Below are 22,291 nucleotides of genomic sequence, written 5' to 3' on the forward strand. Positions count from 1 at the left end.
TCAAAATTTGATGCTTGTACAAAACTCCACTGTTATGTCCAACATTTGATAAAATTAAGTTTAATGACATAATTGTTTGCAAAGAGAAAATGAGATGACAGCAATAACCACTTTAAGAATAAAAAGATGGACTGGAACTCCCCTAGTCTACATGGTCTATACCTCCCAAAGGCCATCTTTCTCTTTGTGTCCAATGTGTACACTAAGAGAAAGACACTAAGAATATAAAATTTTGCACCTAAAATTTGTACCCTAAAAGAAGTTCTTGGCTTCAACATAACTTTGAATGCAACTTACAGTTTATTCACAAATACCTTCTCAGAGACAATTAAAAAAACTACAGAGTTCTGAAAATAGTCACACGCTTGTGCTATATTCTGGAGCTGTCTCTCTTACAGTAAAGGAGACTCTTCCAGAAGGCAGCTTTGCTTTGAAATCTAACGCATGACTGAAACCAAGCTATGACATAATGAAAGATAACTACTTACCCTGGGGTTAAAGGCCAGCATCTGAGGATCATTAGGATCAACTACAGAAGGATATGGCTCAAAAATGACAACTTTCCTAGGTGACTCTAATGCAGATCGACACATGGATACTAACAGATCAACCACCTAGGGATAAGGAAAAATATTTATTTAATATATGTACTTTCATATCGTATCATCCAGTCTGCTTTTTTTTACACATTACAGTAATACCATACTTCATTTTTATCTATATTACCCAAACCATGTTATCCACAGGACATAGTTTAGGACTGAAATTTTTCCATTGACCTCAACAGGCTTTGGGTCCAGCCCTGGTACATTATTCCAGGTGCATAAGTAGGACCAGTATCTGGTCCTAAATGTATTATCACATCAAATACATTTCTTGCAGTCCTGCTTTCTCTTGTGTACATGTGCTAATTCCTGGATGAAATTAATTATCTAGGGAAATGAAGTTGTGCTGGATCTGTGTATCTTTGTGCAGTAGATGCCAGTGAAAAATGTTGCTCAAGAAAGAGGAAGGGATTGTGAATCTGTACCACTGCCTGCTGTTCTGAAGATTGTAATCATGGAAACACTAGCAAACATTGCTTCTGTTAAAGCCAGAACAGGGCAGTGATTTAACAGTCATTTGCATGGCTCACACTGGGAGATCCTCTTCCTTCCTTCCTGTTGTACAAAATTAGGACATGGCTTTGGATATCTATGATTTCCAAGATTTCACCATAAGATCATGCGTGTAATGTGTACACAGGCGTATATTTACATATGTGTACATAGGCACATATACAACTTAGCAACAGATTTCTGTATAATTGTTTCAAAATTTGTAATTCAGAGGTTAAAAATAGACTATAGCAATCACAAAACAGAGAGAATGGAGCTTTCTGGCAACTGTGAAACCTAAATCCAGCTCATAATAAAATCCAAAGTTGCTACATAAAAATGTAGCTGCAAATTATCTCATTTCCCCCTGGTTTCTCTGTGACTTCTGAAAACATTCCTGTGTGAAAACAGAATTTTCCATGAAAGAAAGGAAAAGATGAGATGAGCCGTACTTAGTAGGCATCCCTGGTTCCTCCCACAGTTCCACATGGATCAGATCTCATCTCACAGCTCAAGCTGTTCTAGAAGTTATTATATATCTGCCATTGTATCTGATCATTTGGAGTAAAAAAAAAATGATGATCCTTTAGAGAAGCAGAATGAAGATAAGAATCATGATGAAAGGGAAAAGGAACTGTGCTGCAATGAGTCATACTGTTGCCATTCTCCTCCTCTGCTCCTTTAGCATGAATGGAAAATTTTCTCCATCAGTTTAAAAATATTTTGTTAGCTCCAGTTCCTAAATATCTCACATATATTGAAAAATGAACTTATTTAAATAATGATTCCTTCCTCCATGGTGCTCTGATTTCTTTCCAGTTTATAATACCTAAAAGTGTGATGAATGTTTCAAAATAGGGCATCCATATTAGCATTTGCAAAGGAGACCAGGAGTCTGCATACGCAGCCAGATCAGGCAACAGGCCTGCAACTGTGTAAATGTATTACCATGAAACTGAGCCTGAGTTCATACACCCTGCTTCTCAAAAGCACTTCTTAGCTTCTAGTTGCAAAACACTACTAGGGAAGAGTTGTTTGAGTCCTCAAACCTCTTAATACAGTGATCCAAAGTTGTCTTGCTTTATGATTTGCATGATGGGACTTTGTTTTAAAATTGGCACAGTTCTTAGAACACCATTCCAAAGCCCTCCTTTAAAACAACTGTTGACTCCTATATTGTTTCTTACCATGATACCAGCATATTGTTCTGACATGGGGGAAAACATGCATAGGCTTAATTAAACCCCTGATTTCCCCCAAGATCATTGTTTTGAGCTGATGGAATGAAGAGCAACTTAAACTGGGAGGTAAGTCTAATACAAACATTATAATACAAACTTGCGTATGTGTTCCTTGGTAATAGGAAGTGCTGTGGATCTAGTAAATGTCCTTATAGCTGGGCCCGAACTTCTCCTTAACAGTAGGTACTGAAGTACATAAGTTAGGATTTAAATATTTTCAACGAGGACAAGATGACACTTGCTGATGACAATTCTCTCTTATGACACCAGTCTCAGACAGTGCCTATCTCTCTCTAGAGACTCTCTATCAGGAGTCTGAACTATCAACAAATCAGACATTTAATTTTCAGGCATTTTGACTACGTGACTAATATAAGGCAAGGTGAGTTCAGGCTTGAAAGTTTTAGAAAGTACAATCTCTTATTATTAAGAAGGAGCCATCAGAATACTGGGAGTGACAAAGTAGGGGTGTATACCTTAGGAAACTAGCTGAAAGCACAGCAGAAGGAACAGGATGTGATTTCTAATAATAGGAACCTATATTTAGGCTCTTTCACTACACAAAATGATTTGGAGGAAGATTCATCGGACAAAATGTAGAGATTCACAATACAAACACTTGCCTCTTACTAGTCAGCCTAGGCTCTCTTTATAATCGATGGAGAAAATAAACACTGTGCTGATAGCCTATGCTGTGATTCACACCATCCTAAACTAATGTCAAAAATAGCTCAGATTAATCAAACCCTAAAAGTGTTAAATTCTTGCTGCAAACAGGAACGGGAGCTCAACCAGATCAGATGTAGTGAGCTGGGTGCAATGCTATCACTAGAGTGAGACTTAGCAAAATTTAGTCATAGAGGTCCAATGGGACAATCGACAAAACCTCTTATCTAACTCTTTTAAGTACCATTAAGGTTGTAATCACTTTAGTACTCTTCAGCAAAGGAGATCTAGAGCAAGCTCCGCATATGCCTGCAACAGTGATACCTACATAAAACACAGAGTGAGTGCTAATCAGGACCACCTCTCCTGTCAGTTGTATTTAAAAAGAGAAGTGAGAGCTACTTGTTTGTACCTAAATACCATGTAAGTGCCTACATTCAAAAAATAGAACTCTAGCTCCACAGAAACACATAGCTGAGGTCTTCAGAGGACTTCAGGCTGGGGAAGAGGTGGGGCTTCATCAGCACACCTCTCTACATTTCTTACAAGCTTGCATGGGTATCCCAATGTTTGGCATGCCAGATGTTGAAAATATAGCCATCTAACTGTCTTCAGACATCAGATGAGCTGATGTTCAGATCCCACAGTTATATACTCAAGTGAAGAAGCTGGTGTGCACTGCTGCAAGTTTCTTCCTTTGAGGATATGCCCATAGGTGGTATTCAGGCACTTAGCCAAATAATAGTTTATTTCCAGTGGCTAGACTCACTAGTACTAGTTAAAGTTAACTGAACTGAACATTTTCTCTTCCAAAAACCATGTTGCTTGCTTACTGCATAAGTGCACAGTGAGTGACACATTTAGGAAATCAGAGAGGAATACACTTTTCCATAATATGTGTAAATTTTTAACTTAAGATCTTAAAAAGATCTTAAACATAAGATCTTTTAATTTTTTAATTTAGTACTTTGTTTTAAGGCATGTACAAAATTATGAAAGAAAGCAATGATATGGTTATAACTACATTAATAACTGAACTTAGAGTCAGGAAGCAAGCATAAATTAAATTCCTGATCCTTGAGAAAAGAGAAAAAAACCTATGTAGCAACATCAGTAAGGACTTTCCCACTGTTATTTAATGATCAAAACAACAGATGCTCAGTGGATAGCTTCATTCCAACACCATGAACAGGAAGTAGCTTATTAATTGCATGAGAGTAGTAATGGCTCATTAGGTGAAAATAAATGGGAATTATCTCCAAATGACAATGGTTGCCTTTATTAACAACCCAGGTGACCTAATTGAATACAACAGAACAAGAAAACAGGGTTACTCTAATTACATGGAAGCAAAACAATGGAAGCACCTCATTAGTACTGTTTGAAAATGCCATGCATAAAGCAGTGTATTTGCAGCTATAAGAGTGGACAAATAAATAATACTTACCAAAGAGTACTCATATAGGGAATACAAGTCAAAATAAATACTAGAAGAGATTCAGAAGACTGAATACACTATAGAAAATCAGACATGTAATAAGCATTAGATAATTCTACCTGAGCCCCAGTTGCAATTTCATCAGCAGCTTCGTTCATCACTCCTAATGTTTGGAAAGCAAATACACAGAGCTCCCGTTCACAAACAGTGGGCTACACAGAGAAAATAAGTCAATTATATTTTTGTTCTAGTTTTGGGTTATTGGTTTTATCATGCAATACCTACAACAAAAACCAAACACATTTAATGTTTTTCTTCAGATATTAACTGCAACATTAATTTCAAATTATGAATACATGTCAATTATTGAGGGAGATACATTAGAGAAGCTTTTTAATAATCTGAAGAACAAGTGTTAAGAACTTTAAACCTCATAAGCATTCACAGAGGCTAAACTTAAAAGATACCTAAACAGATTATAAAATCAAAATTACAGTCATAATACTCAAATGTCCTTAACACTGTCCTATCAGACTCTAAAAACTTCCTATATAATTAAAATTAATGGAGAACATATCCAGAAACTAATGGGGGCACACCCCCTTCATAAATGCAGGTTTATTCTTCACAGATTGTTATTCTGCTGTTGAGAACGCACATAAAAATATGATCCAGAAGACAAATTTCTTGAAGAAGCTACTTTTAATTTAATTTTTAACTAATTGTATTGGGTTTGCGTGGCAAGGTTTTGGTAGTCGGGGGCTACAGGGGTGGCTTCTGTGAGAAGATGCCAGAAGCTTTCCCCATGTCCAACAGAGCCAGTGCCAGCCAGCTCCAAGACGGACCCACTGCTGGCCAAAGCTGAGCCAATCAATCAGCGACGGTGGTAGCGCCTCTGTAATAACATATTTAAGAAGGGAAAAAAAACCTGCTGTGGAACAGCAGTCAGAAGAGAGGAGTGAGAATATGTGAGAGAAACAACTCTGCAGACACCAAGGTCAGTGAAGTAGGAGGGGGAGGAGGTGCTCCAGGTGCCAGAGCAGAGATTCCCCTGCAGCCCGTGGTGAAGACCATGGTGAGGCAGGCTGTCCCCCTGCAGCCCATGGAGGTCCACGGTGGAGCAGATATCCACCTACAGCCTGTGGAGGACCCCACACCGGAGCAGGTGAATGCACCCGAAGGAGGCCACCGCAGAGAGACAGCACTGGAGCAGTGTCCTGGCAGGACCTGTGACCCTGTGGAGAGAGGAGCCTATGCTAGAGCAGGTTTGCTGGCAGGACCTGTGACCCCGTGGGGGACCCACACTGGAGCAGTCTGTTTCTGAAGGACTGCACCCTGTGGAAAGGACCCATGCTGGAGAAGTTCATGGAGGACTGTCTCCCGTGGGAGGGACCCCACACTGGATCAGGAGAAGAGCGTGAGGAGGAAAGAGCGGCAGAGACAGCGTGTGATGAACTGACCGCAACCCCCATTCCCCGTCCCCCTGTGTCTCTTGGGGGGTGGAGGTAGAGAAGCTGGGAGTGAAGTTGAGCCTGGGAAGAAGGGAAGGGTGGAGGGGGAAGGTGTTTTAAGATTTGTTTTTGTTTCTCATTACCCTACTCTGATTTGATTTGCAATAAATTAAATTCATTTCCCCAAGTCAAATTTGTTTTGCCTGTGATGGTAATTGGTGAGCGATCTCCCTGTCCTTATCTTGACCCACGAGCCTTTCGTTATATTTTCTCTCCCCTGTCCAGCTGAGGAGGGGGAGTGATAGATCAGCTTGGTGGGCACCTGGCATCCAGCCAAGGTCAACCCACCACACTAATTTAACAATTTATTTGTAAACTTTAAGAAAATGCATTATATTTTTATAGAATAAACACTGTATTTGGGAAGGCCACATGTTATTTTATAAATAAAGGCGCTTGTACCCTTTTTTCAGATATCAAAAAAAAAAATAAAAAAAACTTGCTGTTGAATCATTTTTTTGCCTATGTTTTTGAAAAATTTAATTCACAATTGCCATCACAATGATTAAATAAACCAACATATTTAAACTTCTGTATATTGAGTGAGAATTGAGTGTTCTGCCTTCATAAAGCAAACAAAGCAGAAACAAAAAAGAACACAGCTTTAAGTAAAGAGAATAGGCATGTCTTCATAAGCTTCCTAATTGGTTACATCCTTTACAGCAACTCCACGCTTATTTACTGAAAGATAATTAGCAGATCAACTTTTTAAAGGCTCAAGTTATGAATCACACAAAGTGAATTGTTATAAGCATTCAAAATGAACAGTTGAAATAAATAAATAAATAAACGTAAATTAAAACCTTCCTTAAAATTGACCCCAATAAACATAGCTTTTTATGACAATGTTTAAAACAATAAAAATATTTTTTGGATACTATTTGTTTGAATCCATATTATTAAATCCTAACTCACTGAAACTTGAAACAATCTTTGGTAGGCACTACTGAACTTTTATAACTCAAAATTCTGAGTCTAGCTACCATGATAATAACTAAAGCATTCATAGCGGTACACTTAGAAGTTCAAGCCAACATCTCTAGGAAGCGCTTGCAGAAATGAAAAAAATTATCAATCACACAAAGAAAACATAAAATTTAGTTGAATTCAATTTCAGGCAACAGCTTTGTCAGTAATAAGCATACTGCTGTATTTGTAGTCACTTGTTTCATATGCATTTGATGGGTTTCAAATATTCTAGACTTTAATAAACATCTGAAATCTACTGCATTGACATATTCTCACATCAGTTGCTTTACAAGAGCTATCATCTTTCAAGTCTAATAGAGTAATTTGACTTATTTTGTCTGCTATGTTACATTGCATTAGGCAGCATACGAAGCCTAAAATGATCCAATTCACTGTGCCATGGCACACTAGACAAAAAGTATTTATTATTGTCATTATTCTTAGGTTTTCCACATTCAGAAGGTGGTTAAATCACTTAGTTGGGGAAGTATGGTGGCACTACCACCTTGACTATCATAATCAACAATATACACAGACTCCCTTTTGTTCCAGAGCAAGGGATTGAAGAAAAGCATTAAGAAAATAATTATTGTTGTCATTTTGTTTATAACCTCAACAAAGTAAGTTAGCCTGAGACTTAAAGATGGCAAATGGAACACAGGATTTGTCATCTTGGCTCTTTTTTTTTTTTCCTTCCTGTGTTATGATCCCAGAAATGTCTGAGTATCTGGAAGAGGGAAGTTAGGAAAATGGTCATTGTACTTATGTTTGACATTTGAAAGGCCTTTTTTCTCTCAGGTGGACACTGGGGCTAAGATCTTAAGGCTGGAGAACTGTAGGTATGAGGAGAAGCGAGACAGCAAAATTTGAGCTCTGAAGAGGAACAGACATTACTGTTAGGGTCTATAAAATTATTTTTATTTTATGCATTTGATGAACCTTTATGCCCACTGAATATTTTTTAGAATAAAGACTTCACAAGATAATGCTGATAAAATAACATTTTAAGCAATGGAAAGAGTGATGGATCACTACATTTCCAAGTTACTCACAACCTAGTATCTATTTCAATAGTCAGACAATACATGTACAGAAAATACCTTGAAATTGAACACAAAATCATTCAAGAGCTCCCAAAAAATTCACTAGAACCTCACATTCTAGTAAGCATGATATAATATACAATAAATGATGTGATAATAAAACCAGAGGAACTGCTTTGCTATCTTTGTCTACCTCCTTCAAAACACAAGAAAAAACAACTTTTCCCACTAATGGGAATGGGTTTCATCAAACCCATTTCTAGTTGAGAAACAACATATACTTCAGGAAGCTACATAGTTTTGCTGCACAAAATTCTAGTAAATAATAAACACCATTTCCAGATTATTTTCTCCAATTTTTAAACTTGTTATTAAAAAATTTGAGCTATCTTTAGTCTGAATTTTCCTCCTTTGACTCACTACATCTTTAAAGCATTTCCATGGTAGATTCTGTCTAATTTCAGAAATCATTAAATCCCTGTTTGAAGTGGCATTGGTTAAAGAAAAAAACGCAAAAAAAAATACACAAAAAATTGAACTCTATACAATGTCTGCATTCTACATACTCTCTTCAGCTAAAAGATGGAGCAAACACATAGTTTTGCATTAGATGAAAACATCTGGGCTCTGCCCATCTAACGGGGAAAGTAACCCAAACCTAGACACTTCAATAGTCTGCTTCATATATCCACCCTGGATACCTTCTTACTCAAACTCCAGCCATTTTAAGAGCACTTTTGGATCTTGTTTCTGAAATTTGTCCCAATTTAACCAAATCAGAAGCTTTTAACTTTCCCACAAGTGTTAGTAGAGTGTTCCAAGACATGTTGGTATGGCCATTTCACTGTCCTCTACTCCAGTCATTAGTTAGGTTCAACCATTTAAACTCATCTCTTTCCCTCCAAAATGAAAAGACTGGCTTACAATTAAGAAGTAAACATTTGGAGGCTTTTTGTTTGTCACATGATGGTGACTTATCTATTCAGTGTCACATTTCTGTATTTTGGTTTTGTCTGCAACTGTGCATGTTAGAACCAATGAAAACATATGAAAACTAAGTTAATAAATCAATTCTAGAAGACAGAGCTTCAAGAAAATCACAAGCTTTATGGTAAAACTGGAATTCAAGGCCACTCTTACACTGCTGCTAGTGCATACTGCCAGTGTGTTCCCCTTTATGGCATCCACTTGTCTCTTCTCTTATAATAGGATGTGAGCCCTTGGGACAGAAAGTGTCTTGTTCTGACTTTGTATCATAAATATGAGAAGTGCCTCTAGCCACGGTAAAGAAACAAGAACACCACCAGTAACACATTTATAAATGCTAAGTTGTTCCAATGTAATTTCTGGATACTCTTATTTTGGTTCAAGTCCACATACTATTCAGCAAGCTGAACTATCTAAGAACTTTCATGTACATACATGAAAGTATAGACATGATGTTACCGATGTGGATCAATATCCACAAAGGTACACAACAGCCAACTTCTATTAGATTACTAGTTTCCATTGTTTTCAAAGGAAAAATACACAACTAAATAGAATTTATACATTTAATCATAGAATCATAGAATAGTTTGGGTTGGAAGGGACCTTAAAGATCATCTAGTTCCAACCCACTCTGCCATGGGCAGGGACACCTTTCCACTAGACCAGGTTGCTCAAAGCCTCATCCAACCTGGCCTTAAACACTGCCAGGAGGGGGCAGCCACAACTTCTCTGGGCAACCTGTTCCAGTGTCTCACAACACTCTCAGTAAAGAATTTCTTCCTAATATCTAATCTAAATCTACCCTCTTTCAGTTTAAAACCATTACTCCTTGTCCTATCAATACATGCCTTTGTAAAAAGTTCCTCTCCCGCTTTCCTGTAGGCCCCCTTCAGGTACTGGAAGGCTGCTATAAGGGTCTCCCTGGAGCCTTCTCTTCTCCAGGCTGAACAGCCCCAACTCTCCCAGCCTGCCTTCATAGCAGAGGTGCTCCAGCCCTCTCATCATCTTCGTGGCCCTCTTCTGGACTCCCTCCAACAGCTCCATGTCCTTCCTATGTTGGGGGCCCCAGAGCTGAACGCAATACTCCAGATGGGGTCTCACGAGAGCGGAGTAAAGGGGCAGAATCACCTCCCTCGACCTGCTGGCCACGCTTCTTTTGATGCAGACGAGGACACGGTTGGCTTTCTGGGCTGAAAGCGCAAACTGACGGCTCATGTTGAGCTTCTTGTCAACCATCACCCCCAAGTCCTTCTCCTCAGGGCTGCTCTCAATCCATTCTCCGCCCAGCCTGTATTTGTCCTTGGGATTCCCCAACCCACATGCAGGACCTTGCACTTGGCCTTGTTGCATTTCATGTGGTTTGCACAGGCCCAGCTCTCAAGCCTGTCAAGGTCACTCTGGATGGCATCCCTTCCCTCCAGTATGTCGACCGCACCACGCAGCTTGGTGTCGTTGGCAAACTTACTGAGGGCGCACTGAATCCCACTGTCCATGTCGCCGACAAAGATGTTAAACAGGACTGGTCCCAATACTGACCCCTGAGGAATGCCACTTGTCACTGGTGTCCACTTGGACATTTAGCCGTTGAACGCAACTCTTTGAGTGCAACCATCCAACCAATTCCTTATCCACCGAGTGGTCCATCCCTCAAGTACATCCCTCTCCAATTTAGAGACAAGGATGTCGTGCGGGACAGTGTCAAATGCTTTGCACAAGTCCAGGTAGATGACATCACTCACTCTTCCATTATCCACCAGCACTGTAAACCCGTCGTAGAAGGCCACCAAATTTGTCAGGCATGATTTGCCCTTGGTGAAGCCATGTTGGCTGTCACCAATCACCTCCTTGATTTCCATGTGCCTCAGTATAGTTTCCAGGAGGATCTGCTCCATGATCTTGACAGGCACAGAGATGAGACTGACTGGCCTGTAGTTCCCCGGGTCTTCCTTTTTTCCCTTTTTAAAAATGGGGGTTATGTTTCCCCTTTTAAAGTCAGTGGGAACTTCACCAGACTGCCATGACTTCTCAGAAATGATGGATAGTGGCATAGCAACTTCATCGGCCAGTTCCCTCAGGACCCGTGGATGCACCTCATCAGGTCCCATGGACTTGTGCACCTTCAGGTTCCTTAGATGGTCTCGAACCTGATCTTCTCCTACGGTGGGCAGTTCTTCATTCTTCCAGTCCCTGCCTCTGCCTTCTGCGACTTGGGCGGTGTGGCTAGAGCACTTGCTGGTGAAGACTGAGGCAAAAAAGTCATTGAGTACCTCAGCCTTCTCCATATCCTGGGTAACCAGGACTCCTGTTTCCTTCCGGAGAAGGCCCACATTTTCCCTAGTCTTCCTTTTATCACTGACATACCTCTAGAAGCATGTCTTGTTGCCCTTGACATCCCTGGCCAGATTTAATTCCATCAGGGCTTTAGCTTTCCTAACCTGATCCCTGGCTTCTCGGACAATTTCCCTATATTCCTCCCAGGCTACCTGTCCTTTCTTCCACCCTCTGTAGGCTTCCTTTTTGTGCCTGAGTTTGTCCAGGAGCTCCTTGTTCATCCATGCAGGCCTCCTGGCATTTTTGCCTGCCTTCCTCTTTGTTGGGATGCATTGGTCCTGAGCCTGGAGGAGGTGATCCTTGAATATTAACCAGCTTTCTTCGGCCCCTCTTCCCTCCAGGGCTCAATCCCAAGGAACTTTCCCAAGCAGGTCCCTGAAGAGGTCAAAGTCTGCTCTCCTGAAATCCAGGGTGGTGAGCTGGCTGCATGCCCTCCTTGCTGCCCTATGGATCTTGAACTCCACCATTTCATGGTGGCTGCAGCCAAGGCTGTCCTTGAGCTTCACGTCCCCCACCAGCCCCTCCTTGTTGGTGAGAACAAGGTCCAGCATGGCACCTCTCCTTGTTGTTTCCTCTATCACTTGGAGAAGGAAGTTGTCATCCACGCATTCCAGGAACCTCCTGGATTGCTTGTGCCCTGCTGTGCTGTCCTTCCAATAGATATCAGGGTGGTTGAAGTCCCCCATGAGGACCAGGGCCTGTGAACGCGAGGCTAAACCTATCTGTCTGTAGAGGGCCTCATCCACTCCGTCTTCCTGGTCAGGTGGCCTGTAGCAGACCCCCCACTATAATGTCTCCTGTCCCTGCCCGCCCTTTAATCCTGACCCATAAGCTTTCCGTCGGCTCCTCCTCCATCTCCAGACAGAGCTCTATGCACTCAAACTGGTCATTGACATTGAGGGCAACACCCCCTCCTCATCTCCCCTGCCTGTCCTTCCTAAAAAGCCTGTATCCCTCCATTCCAACACTCCAGTCGTCAGAGTCATCCCACCATGTATATGTTCCCATCCCACCATCCCACTTAAGTATATGTTTCTGAACGTGAACCTTATCTCAGGTGTACGCAGAATTTTAGAGATTTCAGCCATCACCTTGAAGTCACGCAGAGCTGACTAGCTGGGTAACTTTGTTCCCCACTACCTGAAGAGGGCAGCTGTAACTCTCCTTCAGCAACAGCAGCCAGTGGTTTAACATATACTTTATTTTTAACTTGAAGGAGAAAATTAACCTAAGGCCATTGGCTTCCATTTGGCTATTAGCTAAGTGAAGATCATTGGTGCTGAAAGACTATTTAGAAGGATAATTATTCCAGTGGGGAAAAGCCAGAAGAAAATAAGAGCTGGACAGTTAACCTGAGACCGCAAATGCTTGGAAGCAGAAGGCACTGACAGAAGCAGAAAGCATTTTTTGAGCAGAGTAAGGTTTTCAAAGTTTTCCTTTCTTTGCATGCTCAGTAGCACCCACTCAACTGCTGCTATGACAAAAAAGCACTCAATCAGAATTTCCGCATGCAACAATGCAAGTGTCACTTCTTACAGCAGTGACTGTCAATGGCAGACAGGCAAACCACCTAGCTACTATGACATATTCTGGTTCCTGGACTCATACATTACTTAAAATATTTTCCAGACATTCTTTCAATTCGAAAAAGTTTAAACTTTCATAGCCAATATTGATCTATCTTACTGTTTTTTAATGTATGCTGTGGCTGTGCTCAGAAGAGCAATGTGACACCCTCTCCCGTATCCTGAGGGATGTCACGCAGACACTAATGAGGCTGCAACATGACTGACACACCTAAAACCTCTTGATCTAAAAGGAGAAGCTCAGGGAAGGCTCATAGTCTGACTTACAGCAAATGTAACAAATGGTAAAGGTGAAACCATTAGCGACCATCTCTCTTCTAATGAAAGCAAAAGGCAGAGGAGATTAAATGTATCTTCAAATCCCTGTTCTGTTTCCTGCTTTCCACTATGGTTAAATAATACTTTTTCTTCTTAGGGTCCATGTATTCATTGAATTTTCCCTGTGCTTTGTAGAAAGATGGCAAATCATGCCATGCAGTGATTTCAGGGAATTTGCAGTTTTTGGTGGCATTCTATATAAGTGTGTATCTCTAAACATCCAATTTAGCTTTTATAACTTTGGGTGCACTGTAAATAATCATTAGATCTCACTGTGCTCTTGAAATAAATACTAAAGAAACATGCTATGATGAGAAATTACATTCATCCTCATCTCATACGGGAAAGGTGTGAATACTTACAGGAAAGCATCAACTACTTTACTGGCTTTTTTAAAAAGGGGATGGAATGAAGTAATGGACCATTGACCTTTATAAAGAACAGTGTTATAGCTTCATGATGCATTATAGTACTTTTCTAAGACTCCTCCTTCTATTCCAGAGAACTTTTGTCCTTCCCCTTCACAGTAATACAGCTGCAGTTCCCTGTGAAAGCATTAGGTTTGTGAATATTTTGAAGTTACCCCATCTACATAATGTGTTTTTATCTATACATGCACTTGTAGAGTACACACAGGGACTGTATCTGTAATTCTGGTCTTCTGTATTTCAAGGAACTTTTGCAGCTCAAAAGAAAACTGGTTGTCCTGAAAGATCCATACTTTGTTCTGTAAAGAAATTCCCAAGAGAAATCTAAGAATTTTGTCTTTATTCATCTTCAGTAAGTCATTAAGAGACCCTCTTTATTTACCCTCAATAAGTGACTAAGGTAGCCTAACAACATCCAAAGATTCCTGCGTACAACATGATCCCTGAACCAGCAGGGAACATTTCATTGCAGGGGGGGTTGGACTAGATGACCTTTAAAGGTCCCTTCCAACCCAAACTATTCTACGATTCTATGATTTGCATGATTAGATTAGTACTGTGGGCTCTGGAGAAAGACAGGTGTCCAAGAGCATAAAGCCAAACGTATGCAATTGTGTTATGCAGCTGTTCGGCAACAGACATCTGCCATACAATGCTATGTCTGCCATGTGGATCTAGTGTCTAAATTAAGCTATACAAAAAGACACATCTTGTTGTCATCAAGTTGCTCTTATCTTTTATGGGAAAGAAGATGTCAAGATTTTAAGAAAGCAAAGGAAAGTGAAATAGATATTAAAAACAGACCACACAATACTGAGAAGAAAGCTTGTGCTGAGAGAGATTGATTTAAATATACTGTACAACTAAGATAAAAACATAGCCTGCAGAGCAAATCTGCAGAAAGGAAAAATCTCACAGTTTCACTTGCTGTCTTCAGCTGTCCTGAGGATGAGACATCAGAATTATGTAAGTCATTAATAATCAGCACAAAAAATTACACTCAGGTATGGAAGGTTACAGCATTAAAAGAATGCAATTATTGTGTGATGGCAATTGTTGAATTTTTTAAACTGCATTTCAAGACAATTAATTAAACTACACTATAGTTCAGGAAAGGTGTCAGGCTGACATACTGGAGGATTACAGAATCAAATTCCTTACTGGCATTCTTTGCAATTGCGTAAAACTCCATTAAATACCAGAAAAGCAAGCCTAAATACATTTAAAAAGAACTTCTCAGGCAATAACATCTATGCTTTTATAAATTCATATGCTTTCTTCGTTGTTGAAAAAAAAGGTCCAGAAGGTAGAAGGGAAACTCATCATTAAGAATACACACATGGTGAATATGTGTTTAGTGGCAAATGTTTGCACTTTCCTCTGTTTTGAAGCACTGACAAACTCTCAAATGGATGGCTAAAATGACCCCTCTTTAAGCTGAAGACAGAGAAAAGTCATTCTGAGGGATTTCGATCTCTAAGGTGGGAAAGTAAGAAGAATTAAGATTTTTTTAATTTAGAGCAGATAACTTTCCATTCTGTTTTCTTTTAGTAGTTCATCGTGTGAACAGGAATAGATCTTACTGTTTGCTTTGTCCTATGGACAACAGATAAAACCCAATAATTTAAATAATTATATTATCCAAACTTCACATATTATTCAATTTGTCTTATCTCATCCTGTCACAGGTAACATGCATAGCAGTGCATTCAAAGATGAATGACAAGGAACTGGTGCCTTTTCTATAGGCTTCTAATCAGGGCTTGGTTGCTGATAAATCTGGAAGAAAAACATGTTTTTAAAAGGTAGATATGAGCTTGAAGAGGCAAATAAACACCTGACAGGATTTTCAAAAGTACAGAGGTTTAACCACGACTTAAAACAGTGTTAATTGAATATGTAGATGCTTTTGCAAATCCTATTAGCAGCCTATTTACATACCCCGCCTGCAGTCAGAATGCCTGACTGTGGTGCCACTGAGTGTCATGGGGGATGATACTGAGGTGACTTCTGCTACCATGTAAGCAATAACCTTCCTGAATTTAGTTCCATGGAACTATCATAGATGATGTCTGCTTCATCTTATGTATAGTTGCTCACCACACTGTGGAGAAATTGGCAGATGAGGTGTCAGACCATTCACACACTGATATTAAACAGTTTTCCATGGCTTTAATCTTTTAAGGTTACTCTGGTTTCCATAAGATTCAGGACAGGTGAAACAAAAAGAATTCTAAACCACAAGGTCAGTCCTAAAGGTAAGAATTTTATTCTCCTATATATTCTTTTACAAAGCTGCACTGATCCAGTAGCTCCAGGCAGGGTGTGTCTTTCATGACGAATCTTATTCTTTTTTACTATGCATTCACCAGCAGCATGAGAGGGTGCAACATTCAGCATGCAAAATTCCTGGTTCTCAGTTATACAGGAATGAAGGGAAGGAAGAGCTGTGTAACTGGCCAGTCCTTGGGCATACTGAACCACAACAGCGTCCATGGACCAGGTCACTGCTAGATCAGACACTTGACAGAGCATCTCCTTCTACTGCCTTTTTTATCACATTACGGAGGATGGTTCATTCCAGTGGCCCATGAGCAAAAGAGTGTCAGAGGAACTTCATGACCTTGTAGCATTAACACTCGTGTATCTGAATATCCTGGCCATGGCTTGAGAGGAGCTAAAGGACTGAGGTGACCCTAAGCTCTTCAGAGTGCCAGAGGACCACGAAAGCACTCTACTGTACTTCCTCTGGCTTATCATAGAATGGCTCGGGTTGGAAGGGACCTTGAAGATAATCTAGTTCCAACCCCCCTACCATGGGCAGGGACACCTTTCCACTAGACCAGGTCACTCAAAGCCCCATCCAGCCGGGCCTTGAACACTGCCAGGGAGGGGGCATCAACAGCTTCTCTGGGCAATCTGTTCCACTGTCTCACCACCCTCACAGTAAAAAATTTCTTCCTAATATCTCATCTAAATCTACCCTATTTCAGTTTAAAACTGTTACCCCTCATCCTATCACTACATGCCTTTGTAAAAAGTCCCTTCTCCAGCTTTCCTGTAGGCCCCCTTCAGATACTGGAAGGCTGCTATAAGGTCTCCCCAGAGACTTCTCCAGGCTGAACAGCCCCAACTCTCTCAGCCTGTCTTCATAGGAGAGGTGCTCCAGCCCTCTGATCATCTTCGTGGCCCTCCTCTGGACTCGCTCCAACAAGTCCATGTCCTTCTTATGTTGGGGGCCCCAAAGCTGGATGCAGTATTCCAGGTGGGTCTCACGAGAGCGGAGCTTCATGCGGTTCACACAGGCCTAGGTCTCAAGCCTGTCAAGGTCCCTCTGGATGGCATCCCTTCCCTCCAGCGGGTTGACTGCATCACACAGCTTGGTGTCGTCGGCAAACTTGCTGAGGGTGCACTCAATCCCACTGTCCATGTCGCCGACAAAGATGTTAAACAGCACCGGTCCCAATACCAACCCCTGAGGAATGCCACTCGTCACTGGTCTCCACTTGGACATTGAGCCATTGAACGCAACTCTTTGAGTGCGACCATCCAGCCAATTCCTTATCCACCAAGTGGTCCATCCCTCAAGTACATGTCTCTCCAATTCAGAGACAAGGATGTCGTGCAGGACAGTGTCAAATGCTTTGCACAAGTCCAGGTAGATGACATCACTCACTCTTCCATTATCCACCAGCACTGTAACCCCGTCGTAGAAGGCCACCAAATTTGTCAGGCATGATTTGCCCTTGGTGAAGCCATGTTGGCTGTCACCAATCACCTCCTTGATTTCCGTGTGCCTCAGTATAGTTTCCAGGAGGATCTGCTCCATGATCTTGACAGGCACAGAGATGAGACTGACTGGCCTGTAGTTCCCCGGGTCTTCCTTTTTTCCCTTTTTAAAAATGGGGGTTATGTTTCCCCTTTTAAAGTCAGTGGGAACTTCACCAGACTGCCATGACTTCTCAGAAATGATGGATAGTGGCTTAGCAACTTCATCGGCCAGTTCCCTCAGGACCCGTGGATGCACCTCATCAGGTCCCATGGACTTGTGCACCTTCAGGTTCCTTAGATGGTCTCGAACCTGATCTTCTCCTACAGTGGGTAGTTCTTCATTCTCCCACTCCCTGCCTTTGCCTTCTGTGACTTGGGTGGTGTGGCTAAAGCACTTACCAGTGAAGACTGAGGCAAAAAAGTCATTGAGTACCTCAGCCTTCTCCATATCCTGGGTAACCATGTCTCCTGTTTCCTTCTGGAGAGGGCCCACATTTTCCCTAGTCTTCCTTTTATCACTGACATACCTCTAGAAGCATGTCTTGTTGCCCTTGACATCCCTGGCCAGATTTAATTCTATCAGGGCTTTAGCTTTCCTAACCTGATCCTTGGCTACTTGGAGAATTCCTATGTGTTCCTCCCAGGCTACCTGTCCTTGCTTCCACCCTCTGCAAGCTTCCTTTTTGTGCCTAAGTTTTCCAGGAGCTCCTTGTTCATCCATGCAGGCGTCCTGGCATTTTTGCCTGATCATTTCATGGTCACTGCAGCCAAGGCTGCCCTTGAGCTTCACATTCCCCACCAGCCCCTCCTTTTAGGTGAGAACAAGGTCCAGCATAGCACCTCTCCTCATTGGCTCCTCTGTCACTTGGAGAAGGAAGTTATCATCCATACATTCCAGGATCCTCCTGGATTGCTTGTGCCCTGCTGTGTTGTCCCTCCAACAGATATCGGGGTGGTTGAAGTCCCCCACGTGGAGCAGGGCTTGTGAACGCGAGGCTACACCTATCTCTCTGTAGGGGGCCTCATCCACTCGGTCTTCCTGGTCAGGTGGCCTGTAGCAGACCCCCACTATAATGTCTCCCATCCCTGCCCTCCCTTTAATCCTGACCCATAAGCTCTGGCTCAGCTCCTCCTCCATCCCCAGGCAGAGCTCCATGCACTCCAGCTGGTCATTGACATTGAGGGTGACACCCCTTCCTCGTCTCCCCTGCCTGTCCTTCCTAAAGAGCCTGTATCCTTCCATTCCAATGCTCCAGTCATAGAAGCCATCCCACCACATCTCTGTGATGCCAATAAGATCATATCCCTGCAGGCATGTGCATGTCTCTAGCTCCTCTTGTTTATTGCCCATGCTCCGTGCATTTGCATAGAGGCATTTAAGTTGGGCCCCCAATGAAGCTGACTTACTGGATGGAGTTGCTTTGTGCTGCTCTTCAGGTGCTCTCAAGCTGACCTACCATCCTTCTCCAGGCTCTGGGCATCTATTGCTGGCCCTGGCATCAAACTGGCAGCAGTGGGATGGATTGAGGTTCCCCTCCCCTGGCAACTTTAGTTTAAAGCCCTCTTCACCAGCTTGGCAAGCCTATGACCAAAGATGGTCTTCCCCTTCTCTGAGAGATTACAGAATCACAGAATGTTAGGGATTGGAAGGGACCTTGAAAGATCATCTAGTCCAATTCCCCTGCCGGAGCAGGATTACCTAGATCATGTCACACAGGAACGCGTCCAGGCGGGTTTTGAATGTCTCCAGAGAAGGAGACTCCACAACCTCTCTGGGCAGCCTGTTCCAGTGTTCGGTCACCCTCACCGTAAAGAAGTTTCTCCTCATATTTATGTGGAACCTCCTGTGTTCCAGCTTGCACCCATTGCCCCTTGTCCTGTCAATGGATGTCACTGAGAAGAGCCTGGCTCCATCCTCATGACACTTGCCCTTTACATATTTATAAACATTAATGAGGTCACCCCTCAGTCTCCTCTTCTCCAAGCTAAAGAGACCCAGCTCCCTCAGCCTCTCCTCATAAGGGAGATGTTCCACCCCCTTAATCATCTTTGTGGCTCTGTGCTGGACTCTCTCTAGCAGTTCCCTGTCCTTCTTGAACTGAGGGGCCCAGAACTGGACACAATATTCCAGATGCGGCCTCACCACCTCTTGACCTGCTAACCACACCCCTTCTAATACACCCCAGGATGCCATTGGCCTTCTTGGCCACAAGGGCACATTGCTGGCTCATGGTCATCCTGCTGTCCACTAGGACCCCCAGGTCCCTTTTCCCTATGCTGCTCTCCAACAGGTCTGTCCCCAACTTGTACTGGTACATGGGGTTGTTCTTGCCCAGGTGCAGGACTCTACACTTGCCCTTGTTATATTTCATTAAATTTCTCCCTGCTCAACTCTCCAGCCTGTCTAGGTCTCTCTGAATGGCAGCACAGCCTTCTGGTGTGTCAGCCACTCCTCCCAGTTTTGTGTCATCAGCGAACTTGCTGACAGTGCACTCTATTCCCTCATCCAAGTCATTAATGAATATATTGAATAGTACTGGTCCCAGTACCGACCCTTGAGGGACTCCGCTAGACACAGGCCTCCAACTGGACTCTGTCCCATTGACCACCACTCTCTGGCTTCTTTCCTTCAGCCAGTTCACAATCCACCTCACTACCCGATCATCCAGACCACACTCCCTCAGTTTAGCTGCGAGGATGCTGTGGGAGACTGTGTCAAACACTATACTGAAATCGAGATAGACCACATCCACAGCTTTACCATCATCTATCCACCAGGTTATGTCTTCATAAAAGGCTATCAAGTTGGTTAAGCATGACTTCCCCTTGGTGAAGCCATGTTGACTGCCCCTAATGATCCTCCTATCCTTGATGTGCCTAGAGACAGCACCAAGGACAAGTTGTTCCATTACCTTTCCGGGGATGGAGGTGAGGCTGAGCGGTCTATAGTTACCCGGGTCCTCCTTCTTGCCCTTTTTGAAGACTGGAGTGACATTTGCTTTCCTCCAGTCCTCAGGCACCTCTCCCGTTCCCCACGACTTAGCAAAGATGATGGAGAGTGGCCTAGCAATGACTTTCACCAGCTCCCTCAGCACCCGCAGGTCCATCCCATCAGGGCCCATGGATTTATGGATGTCCAGATTGCTTAATTGGTCCCTGACCCAGCCCTCATCAACCAAGATGGACGACTCCTCTATCCTGACTTCCTCTGGGGCCTCAGGGGTCCGGGGCTCCTCAGGACAGCCTCCAGCAGTATAGACAGAGGCAAAGAAGGCATTCAGTAACTCTGCCTTCTTCTTATCCTCTGTCTCCAGGACCCCCACCTCATTCATCAGTGGGCCTACATTGCCTCTAGTGTTGGCTTTACCTGCAATGTATTTGAAGAAGCCCTTTCTGTTGTCCTTGACCTCTCTTGCAAGGTTTAATTCCAAGGAGGCCTTAGCTTTCCTAGTTGCCTCCCTACATCCTCTGACAACAGACTTATATTCCTCCCAAGTGGCCAGCCCCTCCTTCCATGATCTGTACACCCTCTTCTTCCACTTGAGATTGCCCAGCAGTTCCCTGTTTAACCATGCAGGTCTCCTGGTACCCTTTCTTGACTTCCTACCTGTTGGGATGCTCTGATCTTGAGCTCGGAAGAAGCAGTCCTTGAATGCTAACCAACTATCTTGGGCCCCCTTACCTTCTAGTACCCTGTCCCATGGGATTTCCCCTAGCAATTGCTTGAAAAGGCCAAAGTTGGCCCTCCTGAAGTCCAGGGTTGTGATTCTGCTAGCTATTCTGTTCCTGCCACATGAGATCCTGAACTCCACCATCTCATGGTCACTACAACCAAGGCTGCCCTCAACCTTCGCCGCTTCAACCAGACCCTCCTTGTTAGCGAGAATAAGATCCAGCAACACTCCTCTCCTAGTTGGCTCATCCACCATTTGCATTAGGAAGTTATCATCAATGCACTGGAGGAACCTCCTGGACTGAGGATGGCTGGCTGAGTAGGCCTCCCAGCAAATATCAGGGTAGTTGAAATCCTCCACAACAACCAGGCCCTGTAATTGTGAGACTGCTCTCAGCTGCCTGTAGAAGGCCTCATCAACCTCCTCATCCTGATCTGGTGGCCTGTAATAGACACCCACAACAGTATCACCCCTGCCAGCCTGCCCCTTAATTCGCACCCACAAACTCTCTACTCGCTCCTGATCCGCCCCTGGACAGAACACAATACCTTCTAGTTGCTCACTCACATAAAGAGCAACTCCACCACCTCTCCTTAGTGGCCTGTCTTTCCTGAACAGGACATAGCCATCCATGACCACATTCCAGTCATGTGAGTTGTCCCACCAAGTCTCTGTAATTGCCACTAGATCATAGCCCCCCGACCGAACATGGATTTCTAACTCCTCCTGTTTATTCCCCATGCTGCGTGCATTGGTGTACAGGCATTTCAGGGAGCGAGCTGAGCACACCGATTTCACCCTAGGGGGATGGGAGGCCTCCTGGCCTTCATCAATACTAGAGCATTGCCCCAGTGGTGCAAGCCCAGCTATTACCCCATCCCCCTTCGAATCTAGTTTAAAGCTCTCCAAATGAGCCCTGCTAATTCCTGTCCCAGAACCCTTTTGCCCCTACGACATAAACCTTTCCCATGTATTACCATCACGCCTGGTGTCTTATAAAACCAGCCATTATCAAAGAACCCAAAGCCCTGCCTGTAGCACCAGTCTCGTAGCCAGGCATTTATGGAGAGAATCCTACTATTCCATCCCATGTCATCACTCGAAAATGGAAGGAGGGAGGAGAAAACAACTTGTGCCCCAGACTCTTTCACCAACCGTCCTAGGGCCTTGAAGTCTTTCTTCATCCACCTCAGACTACGGGATGCAGCTTCCTCCCCACCTGTCTGGA

The 22,291-nt window shown here is 43.1% G+C and overlaps 1 protein-coding gene across 2 annotated transcripts in view; it reads right to left on the reverse strand.

The window, feature by feature from the left end:
* The window catches only part of LOC137675732 (protein mono-ADP-ribosyltransferase PARP8), a 189,046-nt gene that overhangs the window by 19,338 nt on the left and 147,417 nt on the right, over positions 1–22,291 (reverse strand). The window contains exons 15-16 of one of the 2 annotated variants that reach the window (XM_068421923.1): positions 4,562–4,654; positions 489–614 (exon numbers count right to left, since the gene is read on the reverse strand). In XM_068421923.1, coding sequence (XP_068278024.1) covers positions 489–614; positions 4,562–4,654 — 219 coding nt within the window. The remainder of the gene's footprint in view (positions 1–488; positions 615–4,561; positions 4,655–22,291) is intronic. The other variant, XM_068421922.1, reaches the window with a different exon arrangement.

This window comes from Nyctibius grandis, chromosome W (assembly GCF_013368605.1).
Source record: "Nyctibius grandis isolate bNycGra1 chromosome W, bNycGra1.pri, whole genome shotgun sequence".
NCBI lineage: Eukaryota > Metazoa > Chordata > Aves > Nyctibiiformes > Nyctibiidae > Nyctibius > Nyctibius grandis.